Below are 16,479 nucleotides of genomic sequence, written 5' to 3' on the forward strand. Positions count from 1 at the left end.
CCCCTCACCCTCCCCACCAAGGGCCCTAAATGTCTAAGGTGCGGTTAAAATTGGCGGGTAGGGTGCTAGGAGGACATCCGCTGCTTGCTGGCAGTGATGTCCAAGCACCCCCCCTACCAAGGGCCCTACATGTCTAAGGTGCAAATAAAACCAAAAGAGGGGGGGCCCACTCCATACGGCAACCACAGGAGGGGGGTCACTGCCTAGTAAACCCCCCCCCCCCCCCCCCCAGGCTCATCGCGGACTAAGCCCCCCACCCCCTCACCCTATTATGAGGTTTCACCCTATTATGAGGTTTCACCCTATTATGAGGTTAAACACAGTGTTAATTTTAAAAGCAAAGGTTGTTTTTCTTTGAACAAAATGCTGCTTTCTCCATTTTCACATGACGTTTCTGACAAAGAAACATGACATCATCAAATCTGTAGCGTAAAGTAAAATTGCCGAAGTAGAAAAATAGACCAGATTCTTTTTCATGAGTTAGATCGGTTAAAAATAATAATAAAAAACACGTTCAAAAATAGTTTTTTAGGCTGTAGAAACACATTCTTATTTCGACAGTAGTCGCCACATCCTAATAAATCTCTTTTGTTTGCTCATTCCAGTGAATTTGAGTTTGTCCTTCGTCATCCTGTTCTCTTTCTGCAGTGACTGAAAGGATTTTTGTTCTTCTCTCACTGCTGCATTAAAGAAATCATCTTTTCTGTTCTGTAACTGATCTTACGTAGATTCTCACTTCATTTCTGCTTCACCTTTGTCAAACGCGTGAAGTTTTTTTTAGGTACACTTGAGTATTACAAGTATACTATAGACCACGTACGTGGAATGTAGGACGTTTGCTAACTGAATAATTTCTCAGACAATTTGGAACGTTTAAGTTTAAAAGATATAGTTTATATAAAGTAGAGTTCAAGTATACTCCCTCACTGTTAAGTAGTAGATTTAAATAGACCATTTTTTGCTCATGGTCCTCTTATCTCATTATTACAGTTGTGAATGTTTGTCTCACAGCAGATGTTCCAGTGTTTTTTTTCTGGTCCTCTCCAATCCCTGCTGCTACTGCCAGGATATTTGCTTTACTAAATGCAGTTCTGCTGGTGGTTTCATCTTGATTTTCCACTCAGAAGGATATTTAAAACAAATAAAATGTTTTAAAACGTCCCTTTTATTCTCCTCACAAAGCTGTTTGCATTTGTCAAATGCCCAAAAGCCAAGCAAGACATGAAAAAGGAAACCAGAGACAAGTCGTTCAGAAATCCCATCAATAATTCATGAAAATAAAGACAAGATGTTGAAAAATCATAAAGAAAAGTACATTATTGTGGGTAAACCATTAAACTTACCTAAATATTTGTCATGAAAATACAATTTTCTGAGTCTTTGAAGTTTTTAAAAGCTGGAAATAGAAAAATAAAGTCAGATAGCTGAACTTAAAATAGATCATTTGGTCCCTTTGATTTAATTTCGTACGTACAAATACCTGGGAGTGACTATCAACAGCAAACTGAGCTGGAGGAGCCACAGTACTGCTGTTTTACAAAAAGGCCTGCAGCAGACTCTACTTCCTAAGGAAGCTGAGGTCCTTTAACATGTGCAGCAAGATGCTGGAGATCTTCCAGCAGTCCGTGGTGGCCGACCTTGTTCTCCTCTGTGGTCTGCTGGGGAAGCAGCATTGCAGCGTCAGCGACGCCAACAGACTGAGGAAGCTGATCAGGAAGGCGGGTTCTGTCATTGGACTCAGCAGTGATGGAGAGGAGGTCACCGAACAAGATCTTATCCATTATGGCACATGTGTCAAACTCAAATGTGGCCCTCCATGTCATTTTCTGTGGCCCGTGAGAGCATAAAAGTTTTTAATTTCTTAAAATATCAAATTGGTGTGTATTTATTCATATCTGGGGGGAATCGGACATGAAATATTGGATCGGGCAACTGTGCGTTAGGACTTAAAAACTGTCCATATAACCTAACCTGACAGAATCAAATTTAAAAGTATTTCTGCTAGAGTAACAAGCAAACATGTGTTTTCTATGCAACTGTAATTGTCACTTTAAAAAGTTATAATAAATAAATAATGATTTATTTAACATTAAGGAGTAATTATGTTTATATTTCATTACATGAAGTTCCATGTCTAAGTTATATCAGGCCCTTTGAGGACAACCACTATGCTGATGTGGCGAAAATGAGTTTGACACCCCTGCATCACGGACAACCCAGACCGTCCTCTCCACCCTGTTCTGGACAAACAGCGGAGCTCCTTCTCTAGGAGGCTCAAACCGGAAATCCTTCCTACCAAACACAACAACACTGTACAACAATTCACAGTGTAGCAGATAACATCTGCACATTTTTCTTTTCTGCACATTTTTGCATATCCTTGTTTGTACTGTCTGTAAATAGCTTTTTTTTTTAAATCATACGACCTTATTTGTTTACATTCATGTTACATTATTTTGGATTTTCTTTACATTCTATTTTCTCTTATGTCTACTATTCTTCTTTTACTGCTACGGTAACAAACAAATTTCCCACATGTGGGATCAATACAGCGTTTCTGATTCTAATTTCACAGTAAGACTGAAACCATTATTGCAAATCCCATGTTTCATGACACAAATGCCTAATCAATCGCTGGAGCTTGGTTCTCCTGCTGCTTTTGTGTGCACACGCTTGTGTTTGTGGAGTTTTAGCCAGGTGGAGAACTTCTCCTGGCAGAGGCTGCACTCGTAGGGCTTCTCGCCCGTGTGCAGCCTCAAGTGTCCCTTCAGGTCCGACTTGTGGCCAAACTTTTTGTTGCAGACGTGGCACTCGTACGGCTTCTCCCCTGTGTGCGTCCTGTTGTGCCTCTTCAGCGTCGTCCTGGTGGCAAACTTCCTTTTGCAGAGCGTGCACTTGAAGGGCTTCTCCCCCGTGTGCACGCGCTGATGGTTTTTGAACGCGGAGGAGTCGGCGAACTCTTTTCCGCAGTCTTTGCAGGTGTAGGGCTTCTCGCCCGTGTGCACGCGCTGGTGTTTCTTCAGGTTCACGCAGGAGCTGAAGCTTTTCGCGCACACGGTGCATTTGTAGGGCTTCTCGCCCGTGTGCACCCGCTGGTGCAAGTCCAGGTTGTAGCGACGGTTGAAACCGTTCCCGCAGATTTCGCATTTGTAAGGCTTTTCCGTGGCGTGAATGACCAAGTGCTTGTTCAAATCCCAGCTCTCCCGGAACATTTTCCCGCAGGTTTCGCACTTGTAGCTTTTCTCAACCGTGTGGGACTTCATGTGGAATTTGTAGTTTTTGAAATTGCTCATCACTTTGCCGCACGTGTCGCACTTGTACGGGTTCTCCACGTTCTCTTCAGCGCAGTCGCTGGATGTGCCCAGATCGCTCCTGTCGCGTGATTTGGACTTCTCTTTTCTCTGTAGCTTTTCCGCCTCGGACCTCCTGGACATTGGAGGATTTCCCTCCTTCTGTCTTTTCTGCTTTGGGTCAGAACTGCCACCATTTGGTCTCTTCTGCAGCTGCTCCTTCTTGCTCCTTGAAGATTTATTTTCACTGCTGGGCCTCTTGCTTGCTTTCGATTGGCTGCTTTCAGCTGGACTGCTGCCTGCATTTGTTTTTGGTTTTGAAGTCGCCTTCGCTTCGGCGTCACAGCAACTCTCCTGTGGCAGCTCAGAAAGACTTATTTCCTCGTGGCTGTGCCTCCTCTTTTTGCCTGACTTTGAGCTTGAACTCGTCTTCTCTTTGCAGGACTTCCTGTTTGCAGTCAGATCTGTGCCTCGGTCCCCGCCACAGCTCGGTTCTGGCGCTGCTGTGGGGTTGTTTGATGGTCTGTCGGCAGACTGTGAGGAGTCAGGTGCTGTGTCTCCATGTGGTCCCATCTTCTCCCCGCGCCTCTGGTGTCGTCTCGTTTCCATGGCTCTACTCTGTGCCGTTTTTGCCTCTCTGAGCCGCCTCCTTGCTGCTGGATCAGAACGAGCGTTGGTTTTATTCGGTGAACATTCCCTTTTCTTTGGCGATGTGGCAGTGTTTTGGTCAGCTTTTGGACTCTTCTCCGTAGGCGTGGCGGACGCTCCGTGCTCATCAGTGCTCTTCTCTGGTCTTCCATGTTCGTTTTCCTCAGTCGGTATAAAACCTGTTGCTTCGTCTGGTTGTGAAGTTTGCTCTACATTTTCAGGTGAGGTCTGCTTCGCATCTTTCAGTGATTCCTTGATATTTTCTGGACTTCCATTCTGACGTTCATCAGGTCCTGCTGACGCTTCACTTCCTTTGATTGTTTGATCCTCATCAGCCCCCGTTGAGACAGAACCTTCATCCCGGCGGCTCTGCGCCCCGTCCGGGGTCTCAGCGTGGCCTCTACCTGTCTCCTCTTCAAAGCTGGATGGTGTTGGTGCCGGTTCTGTGTTTGTTTCCTCCTGCTGCGTGATCTCATCGCTGTCATTAGGTGATACGTTTGTACAGCTCTGATCCAAAGATAGCGTTATGTCTTCTTGGTTTATCTTCTTCTCTAGCGTTTGCTCAGTACTTGCAGCCGACAGTGAGCTCACATCCGGCATCTCCTCATCTGGATTGGCCTCCACGTCTCCAGTTGCTGTTTCACATCCATCGGTAAAGGCTGTGCGGTCCTCGTTCTCAGATCTATCATTGGTTTTGGAAAGTCCTTCCAGATCATCCTCTGCTGTTGACCTTGCAGAACTCTCCCTGTCTGCTTGAGGTTCTGCATCTTTTTCTGAGCTGATGGACGGAAATTCTCCAGGTTCTATAGTCTCTGATTGGTTTGACTCCGAGGGCCGGTGCTGATCTTCTGAGACATCAGGAGCGGGTGTTGGAGTTGAGCTGGAGGGCTGCGTTTGCCTTGATGGCTCCTGACTGATGCAGATTTCTTCATGTTCATCTTTGATCTGGGTGATTTGTGATGAAAGTCTGGAGTCTTCCTCTGGAGAACCGAGGTTCTGTTGGTTCTGGACCACCTTACCCTCCTTACTGGGGAGATCTTTCTCTACGGGGAAAGAGAAAAGGGTGAGAACGTGGAATAAGGATGTTTGATATTTGTTTTGGTGTTTAATGGGCAAGAGAAATTGAATCAAATCTCAGGAGTTGATGTCCGCTTCATCCTCAATGGGTGCATGACCAACAAACACAACATATGTCTATAATTTATGTATAGAAACTTTATCTCATCAGTTACTGATGCGGTCCGACAAACAATTAAGAAACTAAAAATAAGTGTAAAGAAATGTATTTTTTTTATTAGTTAAGCCTTTTTTGTGGGATTCTTAAAAATACAATCTAGTAAAGTGAAAGGTTATTTGACAGATAATGTGAATTTGATCTTTCTGTTCATTTCTTTCTCCCAAAAAAGAGGCTAAAAGAAAACATTATGTTCATAAAACTGTTTTGTTCTTTCTTCGTATAAACAATGTAAAAACTGCAGGATTTATTGGTTGTTCATCACACTTCATGAAAAAAAGAAGAATTATTTTGGGAAACAATGATACTTTGACATAAAGGGCGATTAATACATTGATTTTGAATAAAAGAAAAAGATAAAAAAACATTTTTTAAAACTATTTTTATGGCTTTTGACATGAACCTCTGTGCTGCTGGTGCTTTTTTTATTTGCTCTGTCTTTATTAGTATTCTTGTTTTTATGGCATGTATTTAATATTTTACTACTAAATTGTTTTACCTTTTTCATGTTTATCGATTCTAATGTATTCTAATGTTTGACTGTAGTCATGTTGTGAAAAGTCATGCAGATAAATTACATTCATGTTTGAAAATTCATCATATGGTCCAGATGCAGCTTTTAATTGACTGTAACTTAATCTAGACAGGAGTATGAAAATATCATAATTTATTTATTTTTATTGTATGCACAGTAAAATTAGGATGCTCCCAATTTGTTTAAAAGAATATATGACAGTCAGGATTAGAAATAAATATAAAATATAAAAAGTATAAAACATTATTTGTTGTATGCAGAAATAAAGTATTGAAAAGTCTTAAAGTTCTTTTTTTTTTAAATTGTCTCTACTGTTGACAGTTTAGTTTGTTTGTTTTTAGGAATTGCATGGATCGATTTCCTCATCTGCTCTTCTGATGGTTCTGATCAGCTCTCCCGGAACCACCGAAAAATGTGAAACGGAAGTTCTTCACGCAAACTGTTTGGACATTTTAGCTCAGATCTGGAGGTTGTCGTACCTGACCTGTGAAACTTTGGCTCAGGTGTAAAAACCGTGTCCAACATTCTGCGCTGGCGAGCGATTTCTGCCTCATAATCCTCAATTCTCTTTTCAAAAGCCCCCACTATTTCCCGCGCAGCCGCAGTTAAGCGATCACAGACAAAGTTGCGCATGCTCTGGGCTGGATACATGTTTGAAAAAGTAATTATGTAAAATTAAACTAGAAAGGAAAAAAAAACTTTAAAAAGTGGAAACCTGAACTCACACTACAGCTCAATTTACTTCCTTGTGGCACGAGTCTTCTTCTTGTCTTTTAGTTTGGACGACGTAAATAGTCCGGGTTGTGTTACTGCCCCCGTCTGGACACTCAGGAGTATTGCAGGACAAACAAACTGCCTCATCGTGTCTTAACCAGATTCCCAATTCTACAATTTTAACCCATCAGGCCCAATTCTTTCTTAAATAAAGGGGTAAAACGGATCATAAAATCTTACTTGCCCTCATCGTATTTAACAGAGTTATTTGTTTAAAATTCAGCCTCCTGTTGCAAATGAAAAAAAATATGAATTTCTGTAGCAATATGCACAAAACAGTCCAACTTCCTGTGGTCAAAATACAATTTTGCAAATTCCATACAAGTAATAGTAAAGTTTAAAAAATATTTTTTTTCAAAACAGGCACCTTTATCAGTACCACCATAATGTTTTCGGAAAAAAAAAGGTGGAAAAAGTCATTTCTTAAAAAAAACCATCAAAGTTTATCGTTGGCTTTTATTGAGGCAAAATATTTTCCTTCTGGGTTTTCAGACCTTTTTTTCACTCCATTAACTTGTTTTGATACTTTTGCACGTTCAAACTTTGCAGCCCAGATTCTCAACAACCATTCTACAACATGACCCAGACATAATTGTTGAACTTGTTGAAGCAGTTCTAATAATACGTTTCTAAAAACAGAAAAGGTTATATATTGTGCTTATTAAATACATACTTAAACTCAAACACTTCCAATGAATAATTAACTCTGTTGTCTTCTAAACTGCCCAGTTGATGAACAGTCTGTCGGAGAAAAGGCTCAAAACTCCCCTTTTCCATCTGGCTATTACCGCTACGATTCTTTATTATGCATTTCAAATGTTGATGTTTAATTATAGTAACTCTTTTTTTGTTATGGTGATGTTTTAGGGTTCTTTTTATTTCCTCTGTGGGATTCTCCTTCAGGGTGGCCTGTGCGGTGATCCTGGCTTCCACCCTGAATGGACTTGGCTCTAGAACAGAGACGACCGTGTTGGTCCTTTCTGAGCTCAGCCTTAAGTTGAAGTCATACTTTTAGGGTTCGAGGGGTTGGGAAGCAGAAGGAACGCAAGCTCTGTTTTTAACTTTTATTGTGGAGCGTTGTGTGTGATTCCGTATGAACAGCACAAGATTGTTCTACAACATAAATATATGGAACAGAAGCTGTGACAATACAAGCGCTCTTCTAACTTCACATGGAAAAGACATTTTATCTACAACTTTAGTCAAAGATTTTGGCGCACAGAAACGTCCGTCACGTTATTCAGGTGCATCTTCGAAACAAAAAATGTGACAAATTCAGCAGCCCTCCAGGCCTGGCTTACAGAAAGTGCTAATTTTGTTACGTTCAGTCTGTTTTTTCCAAGGAAAAAACTCTGTTTGGAGGTTGATTTGATCAAGCTCTAATGCTCACCTGTGTGTGTGACTCTAGAGACACAATTTAAGACCCACTCCAATGAAAATTGGGTTCATGTAGCCTTTTTTTCTCATGCTGGAGAACATATTTAAAGAAATTTCCGATAAAAATTGCATTTCTGAGTTTTTCTTTATTCAAATCATGGTGAATCAGGAGCAGATGAAAAAAATCTGTAGCTGTGACGCTGCTCCACAGTCGGCAGGACAGGAGCTCCCTGCTCTGCTCCATTCCGATGCATCCACTCCCAGCCAAATAGATCCATGTACGTCTTTATTTCCCGTGTTTGACCTGGAATCGGACTCAAAACGGTTCAGCTGGAGAACTCCAATGTTGCTCGCCATTTCTGTTGAGGGGATGTAAGCTAGAGTGTAAACAAAGGGATCATGGGAAGTCAGAGGAGGCTTACTTCGTGCCAACAGTCCCACCCACAACTGAAAGGTGAATTCTTTTAACAAACTCCGGCCGCTCTGGAGCAACTATGTCCTAGAAAACAACCACAGGTTTTTCAAGTTAAGGCTAAAAATGGCATCATGATAACTTAAAGATCACTGGGAACGCTTTAAAAATAGATCAAAGGATGATCAGAGTGGGACTTTACAGCTAAAACATCATCCGTCAGAAATCCGCTGGCTCACTTATGTGCGTTTTCATGTGAAGCTTAAGTGACTTCTGAGGCTTTTGCCGCATGTTTTGCAGGAGGAGGGTCTCTCTGGTGTGAATGATCTTGTGTCCGTTCAGTATGGACTTCTGGGTGAAGCTCTTGCCGCAGGTTTCGCAGCAGTACGGCCTCTCGCCGGTGTGGATCCTCTTGTGAACGTTCAAGATGGAGGTCTGGTTAAACGTTTTCCCGCAGACGTCGCAGGAGTAAGGCCTTTCGCCCGTGTGGATCCTTTGATGGACGATCAATATGGATTTCTGGTTGAACCTCTTTCCGCAGGTGTGGCAGCAGAACGGCTTCACGCCGGTGTGGATTCTCATGTGTCGAACCAGCCTCGACCTGAACTGAAATACTTTCCCACAAGTGTCGCATTTATACTCATGTTTTTCAGTCATGTATGCAGCGGCGAAAGGAGGTTTTGACGCAAGCGCCTGCCTGTCTGCTCTGTAATCGGACTTATCTATGGACTTTCCTGAACTTGGAAGCTCACCGGGATGCAGGTAGAGAGTTTCAGTGCCGTCGTGGTAATCGTTACCACGCGATAAAGACAGCACAAGCGCATCCGGGTCCTGTTTTAGCTCTAGCGGCTGTCCGTGCTGACTGATGTAGAGCTCCTCCTGTTCCTCTTTAATCTGAGGAAACTGGAATTCACTCTGAGCCAAACTGATACTCCTCTGCTGCTCATCCAAAACACCCTCCTCTTTGCACAAAGGTGCTGGCAGCTCTGGAAGATAAAACAGCAGAACAAATGATGCAACAAGCTTAGAAACGGGAAAACTCACTTTTTTAATGATTACTGACCTCATCGATCTGCAAACTCGTCTGTTTGCAAATAGACTCAGTTCTGAGGGTTATTTTAAAAAAGAAACAAACTCCACAATGGTCAAAATTGTAAAAAGACTTTTTTCTCTGTTACTTCCATTTTTACAGATATTTACAAGATAAATGCTACGAGACACAAAGTCTTTAAAGAAACTGCAGAAACTTTATTGAAAATTGAAGAATGGAAATTATTAGGTTTAGATTTTTTAGCTTTTAGTAAAAAGCAAATTTCAAAATAAAAAAGTCGTTTTTCTAAAACTTGAGTAGCAGCTCAACACCTTCAGAATTGTTTTATTTCACATTCCTGTTCATTTGTGTTTACAGGTTTTGTTTTATGAAAACCTAACCTATATTTCATTGTGAGGCATTTACCCAGTGGGTTTTCTTTTTGTAAAAGGGGGAAAAAACATTGATTATTATTTAGATTAGATTAGATTAGATTAGATTAGATTAGATTATATTAGATTAGAGGACTTTATTAATCCCACAATGGGGAAATTCATTTATCTGTGGCAGCAACAACGACATTCAGAAATAACATCAAAAAAGCACATCAAAAACGACATTCGTATTAAATAAATAAATACATATTAAATAAATACAGCTACAAAAGTGTAATAAAACATGTGATCCACCGCAAACATGTGATCAACTGTAAAAAACGTTGTTTTTTTTACGGCATTTTAATTTACCTACAGTCTATTAGGTTTTTCCTTGTTTTTTTTTAGATAATGCAGTTTACCACAAAAAAAGACTGAATTAACTAACTAACTAGACTAACATTATCTTTTTATAAAAACATAAATAAACAAAAGACTAATCTGAGCTGTAAGAGATGAGAAATCCCTGGAGAGTGGTTGAAACTCAGGATCCTGGATTGGTAGCTGCTTCTAACCATCATAACTTTGAACAAACATCTGGAGAAGGATGAAATCAAACGTGTAAATATACGCTCTCTTAACAAACGTGAGCCAAATACCTGGATCAGGATGGTTCTCACCTGTGTGCCAGATGACATGAGCCTCCATACTGGCTTTCTGAAAGAACCTTTTGCCGCAGGCGTCGCAGGCGTACGGCCGCTCCACGGAGTGAATCTTTTTGTGCACATTCAGGATGGACTTCTGGTTGAATCTCTTCCCGCAGGTGTCGCAGGAGTAAGGCCGCTCGCCCGTGTGGATCCGGAGGTGAACCTTCAGTATGGACGTCTGGTTGAAGCGTTTGCCGCAGATGTTGCAGCAGTAGGGCTTCACACCTGTGTGGATCCTCTGGTGTCGAATCAGTTTGGACTTGTATGGAAAGGCTTTGCCACACGTTTCACACCTGTAGTCGCACTCATTGCCCGTGCGAATGAAAAAGGGAGTTCTTAACAGGGGAGGAGTGTGATCTTCACCGGTTTTCAGACGTCTCCTGCTTTGTTTTTTCTCTGAGCTTTCAGGTGGTTCCAGGTTCTCAGCTGTGGTTCCTGTTTGATCGTGGCTTTCAGGTAAACAGGACTCCCTCCACTCTAAAACGTCACACCTTTGGGCCGGGATGGCGTCTGTGGACTCTGTAGGTTTGACGGGATTTAAGGAGACAGTTTGATTGGCGTTCTCATCACATTTGGCAGCCAGGATAATGGGATCTGTCTTATGATTTAGATCTTTATCCAGACTGGTGCAGAGGTCTTCATGGTCATCATTAACCTGTTGAGATTCTGAGTCCTGTTGGTCCAAATCACAGTTCTTCCTCTGGATACAAGCCTGCACCTCCGTCTGCCCCCCACTCACATGATGATGAAAAAAAGCTTTTGGGACCTCTAAATGGAAAGATTTACACACCATTTAGTCTAAATAAAAACATCCTGCAGTGGAATTAATTATAATAAAATCAATCAATTTTACTTTCAGACCAATGTTCTAATTTTACACAAATTTGACACAAACCTGTACGGTGTAACTTTACTCGAGGCTTGCAGACGACAGCCAGCAGCCTTCGCTGACGGTTGATCTCTTTCTCATAATCGGCGATCGTTTTTTCAAAGACTTTAACAATTTCTTCGGCTGCCGCTGTTAGTCGCTCGTTCACAAAATCTCTTAAACAATTTACCGACGTCATTCTCTTAATCTAAAACCACAATAATCGCCTCAGGCTCGAAGGGTCATTTCAGATGTTTTGATTTAGTTCTGTTATGTGTCGCACACTAAAAGGTCCGACGAACGAACGTAGGTTTGTTTTCGGGGGAAAGATTTCCTAGTCGGTCACTTCCTGGCTAGCTTAGTAGCATGTTAGCCTTTTCGTTAAGGTAATGAGGTAAGGATGAACAAACGTGCAGAACCTATGGCTTTGGTGCTATTAAAAATTTAAATCCACAGAGTGTACTGTATGGTCACTTAACGGATTCATAATGGGAACACATTACTGCAACATATGTCGACAAACGACATTTTCTGGAAAAAAACACATTTTCGGAAAACAGCATCAAAGCAGCCTCAGAGTCGTACTGACGAAATTCATAGAAAAGGTAAGTAACTGAACACATATTACCAACGCGTATAATATTATACCATTTATTCTATACAGATATTAAAAATTTTTATCCGAACATTTCAGTCCAATATAATATTAGTTTCGAATCATGCACCGGCTCATAACGAGTGTTTACACGTTTATTTTTCCATTTCAACTAACGTTTCAAAAGAAGAGTTTAATTTAATGTATTACAAAAACTCTCAGGATCAATTCCTTTGTCATTTTTAGTTAAATTTAATGGAGTGCTGAATATGGAAATATTGTTGTCTAAAAAACGGAAATGGAGCGGAACGGAGGATACCGGAAATGAACCTTTCAAAATAAAAATGTGAAGATGAAAGCTATAATAATTAAATATATGAAGAAAGTGTCTGTGTGGTTCTTTTTTTAAATGCTGATAACCTCCAATTATGTATGAAGTTAAAACATTTGTCTAAAAATCAAAGCTTTGTCACTTGTAACCAGCTAATTGCCCACGTTACTTATAAATGAAATATCTTTGCTAAACGCTGTGAAATTATTTTTTCACTTATTTGTAAGTTTGTTTAAAACTAATCAATACTTAAAATACTTAATGTCAACTATGTTTGATGCTTTTGAAGGGAAAATAAAGTTTAAACTTAAATTAAGTCCTTTATTTAAATGTTTTATTTCATTAAAATAATCTTTCTAATGTAATACTTTTTCTGGTGTTGTTGAATATGATGTAATGTTTAATCAAGGTTAACTCAAATGTCATTAAACATGATTCAAACTATCAGACAAAAAAATGTGACAGCTTGACATTTATTTTACTTTGAAATGTATTCCTGTTTTTCGCTGACATTCCAGGTGAAAGAAGCTCGCCGAACAATCAAAAAGCCTCAAGTGGAAAAGTTTGACTGTATTCAGCACAAGCAGACGTTCTGGTGTTACTGCTGTGAGGCCGAAGTGGAGAAAAATGTGACAGACGACAAGATGACCGTGCTGTATGGAGGCCTGTTGGAACACATGGCTACGTGAGCTACCAACATATTCATTTCTGTTCTTTAATTCTATTCATTCTGATCTTTTGCACACATTGTTATGTTTTGTTGATTGTGTAATTTTAGTAAAGAACATAAGAAGAACACTCACAAATTCTGGTGGGACAATAAAGCTGACCAGAAGCTCAAAGATAAAGTTCTCATCACAGAGGAGGACATGAAGAGGTAAGCCGAGTGAGTCGGAGCAAAAGGGGACATTGAAGTTGAACTCAAATATATATAGATATTTCTATTTTTTATTTTTTAGATTTAAAGACGAAGTGGCAACTGTTTTAGAAACCTTTGTAGAGGAGGAGGATGACTTCATCAAACAGGTAATTCAGCATACGTCAGTGTTTAAATGAAGTGTCAGAAGTCATATTTTAGTCGAAAAATCCACTTGAGTGGTTTACTTTGGGCATAACAAGTCCCTGCAATGATTTGACACGGTGACGTTTCAGCCATGCTTTTGTATTTTGTCCCCAGCAAGCAGCTGTCATCCGGGCGCAGGAGAAGCACCGTCAGGAGGTCTTTGAGTCTTTTTTAGAGGTTTGTTTTCCAGCGATGCAGTGGCAGTATCCACAACGGTTGCCTCAAGTTTGTGTGTCCATTTTTTTCCAATATGTACATAAAAATACCTTCTTTTTTTTTAAAGAGAAGTTGAACAACAATAACCTGGTATTAATGTTAGATCCCAATGATCAAAATTTAGTTTCCAAATCTACAAAATTTCTCTGTCACTGAGTATTTCTGAACATGTCAGCTTTTTCACTTCCTGCTAACCTTTGGGTGAAAGCATCGATTTTTGTTTTATTGTGATCTTAAGTGAGGCTTTCTTAGGAATCAGATTTTCTCTGTGAACCACTGTTGACCTTTCCTGAATCAATGTCAGCGCGATGAAGAACCGGACTTGTCTAATGGAGCCAGCAGCGCCGGCCCCCCTGCTGGGGTCTCTGGGAGGTAACCAGCATGTAGTGCTGCTGCAGAGGCATCCTTCTTTGTTTTCTGTGCTTTTCTTCAGTGTCTGCATCCTAGCTTTCTGTTTTTGGAAGCAGCTCTCAGTTTCCACATCCAGGATTGCAGGGTCCAGTCCGGGGCGGCGTCGGTGACTCGATGGCGGAGATGCCATGGACGGCAACCGAACGAGGCTTGACTTTTATAGGTTATCAGGTAAATGAATGCAGGGAAATACAGGAGAACCTCTATGGTTTAGTTGGTCTTACACCTTTGTTTTCTTCTTCCAGGACTCATCAAACAGTGGAAATATTCACACCGGTAAGACGCAGGTGTTTTGTTCTTTTAGTTTACACCGCCATGGAAAACAAGTTTATTACACAGATTAATTTGATTATTTTTTTGTTTTCTTTTTGTGTATTTCAACACAGATGGGAAGTTTCAGGTTTTTTCTTTTCATCCAGTGAAATCTCAGTGAATGAAACTTAAATATACTATTTGAATTAATTTCAACTTTAAATTCTAGTGAAAATTTAATATAATACATTTTAATAATCATTCACAAATATTTTTTTTTAAAGAATAACTCAATTTTAAGCTTAATTTCCTTAATAGATGTCCATCAAAAACATGGTAACCCCTGTGCTATCCTAAGCACTTTAACATTGGTTGTGGGGTCATCTAGACCCACTAGACAGTGCGCTAAACCTTTTTTCTTCAATAATTTGTGATCTTCACTGGTGTCTATGGATTACAGGAAATCCTCTCCACCTTTGTCATGCTAGGGGTAACACGTCATTGTAAGGATCGGGTCATCTGGACCCCATAGGATAGCACAAGGGATAAACCACAAAGAAAAAATAGTTTCTGCTCTTTTTTAAAAATCTATTACTGACACATTTTGCCTTTTATTTTCTAACAGGGAATCATGTTTGGAATTTGAAAGGTTTCTGTTTTTAACCCTTGTGCTATCGTGTGGGGTCCAGATGACCCCACTCCTAACGTTAACGTGGTTTGGAGTGGGGTCATCTGAACCCCACAAGATAGCACAAGGCTTAAGTTGTTGTTTGTGAACAGAAACTTGTATCGTTGGCTTTATTTAGTGTGTTAGTAGACCATGGTAACTGCAGGTCAGCATAACCAGGTCGGCGTAACTGCTTGTTTCAGGCGCCGTCCCTCCTTGGCTTCAAGACGACCCTCAGGAGGGAACGTCTGGATCTTCAGAACCGACGGCGATCGGCCCGTCGCTCCAGGAGTTCCTCAAACACAGTATTGCTCAGATTCTCTTTCACGAGCTCGATGCTATCTCAAGCGTTAACGCCGTTTCCTGCGCGACTCGGACTCATACAGACGTGTAACGATAGACTTGACCTGTGTCTGTCGCAGAAGAGCAAGAGAAGCTGAGGAAGCTTCCTCCAAACAGGGTGGGCGCCAACTTCGACCACAGCTCGCATACGGACGCCAACTGGCTTCCTTCTTTTGGTCGGGTGTGGAACAGTGGGCGGCGCTGGCAGTCCAGGTGACACCTCTCTACGTTCTCAGCCATTTTGGTATTTCATCTCAGCTTTGGTAACTGTGTACATTTCTATTTGAACTAAAAGGCACCAATTCAGACAAGAGGAAGGACAGAAGAAACGTCCGAAGAGGAAGCGGGAGCAAAGCGCAGAGAGCTTGAAGAGAAAACCAAATGAGCAGCTTCCAAACCCTGACATTTAACAGATTTGGGTGAAAACTATAGAAAGGTTTCCTGATGGAAAAGGCTTCTTTAACTGATGTAAATATTAAAGTTTATTGAGCAGCAACATCTTAAACTTAGCCATGTTTTGTGCACTAAAGGCTAGTTTTTAGGAAACAAGCTTAACGTGTATTTTGCCAGTGTGAGTAAAGTGTTTTAATGTAAGTATATGGGAGAGAAAATGTAGATTTATGTTAATATATCGTTTTTTTTATGTTTAGACATTTACAGAGGCATTTTAACAGCCTTATAGTAAAAGTCACTCGTTTATTAGGAAGTGGCTTCGTCATTTTGCCATTTCTTGTCCGTCTCAGTTAATTAACATTATTAAAGTTTTTTTTGTAAATTAATTTCCTGTTGTTTTTTTTTATGCTTATGGTGACACTATTCGAATGCTACAAACATCCAGCTGACGGGTACAGAGGCGTTTTCCTCTGAAAAGACAACTCGACTTCTTTCTTTACTTTCCTTCTCAGCCAAGAAGCGTCTTCAGTTCTAGTGGACGTCTGGATGAGAAGTAAAACATCTTTAAGGCAAAAAAGAAGTGGAGCTGGCTTTTGAGAAGAGACGAGCCCTGGGTTTACGATGACCTGCATGAGAATCTCCACAGACGTTCACTTGTAGTTTCCAGCTCTGCTCCTCCAGAGTTTTCCAGCTGATACCTGATAACCTGCAGCATTTTCTCTGAATTAGTCACTGCAGTGAGAGGCTCTCACCACTAGAGGGTGCACTCCCGTTTCCTAAAGCTAACGTTTGATTTTATCCTCTTTTTAATATTAAATAGTACAAAAGAGTGTATTTCAGTGCCTGGATATTATCTGTACATTCCTGTTTTTAGATGACCCAACTCCCAATGGTAAAGTGCCTAGGACAGCACAAGGGTTAAACATTAGGAGTTGGGTCATCTAGACCCACTAGACAGTG

The 16,479-nt window shown here is 40.8% G+C and overlaps 1 protein-coding gene and 1 non-coding gene across 3 annotated transcripts; one reads left to right on the plus strand and one right to left on the minus strand.

The window, feature by feature from the left end:
• Positions 1–1,252: 1,252 nt before the first annotated feature.
• On the minus strand, positions 1,253–11,448 carry LOC101161490 (uncharacterized). The gene is made up of 5 exons (XR_013658071.1): positions 11,277–11,448; positions 10,355–11,149; positions 8,493–9,256; positions 6,187–6,373; positions 1,253–4,981 (listed from the first exon to the last, which is right to left on the minus strand). It is a non-coding gene; the product is annotated as an uncharacterized LOC101161490 (transcript).
• Positions 11,449–11,583: 135 nt separating this feature from the next.
• Positions 11,584–15,905, plus strand: cenatac (centrosomal AT-AC splicing factor). 2 transcript variants are annotated; one of them, XM_011478826.3, is made up of 11 exons: positions 11,584–11,854; positions 12,694–12,860; positions 12,954–13,052; positions 13,135–13,201; positions 13,353–13,415; positions 13,759–13,826; positions 13,919–14,036; positions 14,111–14,141; positions 14,988–15,089; positions 15,207–15,339; positions 15,422–15,905. In XM_011478826.3, exons 1-11 carry the CDS (start codon positions 11,738–11,740, stop codon positions 15,534–15,536), a joined length of 1,080 nt encoding a protein of 359 aa, XP_011477128.1. In that variant the 5' UTR covers positions 11,584–11,737; the 3' UTR covers positions 15,537–15,905. The 2 variants fall into 2 exon arrangements, with proteins under 2 accessions (XP_011477128.1, XP_004072132.1); XM_004072084.4 differs by having other exon boundaries at positions 13,922–14,036.
• The last annotated feature ends 574 nt before the right edge of the window (positions 15,906–16,479 follow it).

Source organism: Oryzias latipes, chromosome 9 (assembly GCF_053564925.1).
Source record: "Oryzias latipes strain Hd-rR chromosome 9, Olatipes_Hd-rR_3.1".
Classification (NCBI taxonomy): domain Eukaryota; kingdom Metazoa; phylum Chordata; class Actinopteri; order Beloniformes; family Adrianichthyidae; genus Oryzias; species Oryzias latipes.

Excerpts from the sequence above, each read along its gene's own strand:
- cenatac (XM_011478826.3), top strand. The coding sequence starts at position 11,738 with ATGGGAACACATTACTGCAACATATGTCGACAAACGACATTTTCTGGA. Across the intron at positions 11,855-12,693 it reads TGACGAAATTCATAGAAAAG|GTGAAAGAAGCTCGCCGAAC; the intron begins GTAAGTAACTGA and ends CTGACATTCCAG. Across the intron at positions 12,861-12,953 it reads CTGTTGGAACACATGGCTAC|TAAAGAACATAAGAAGAACA; the intron begins GTGAGCTACCAA and ends GTGTAATTTTAG.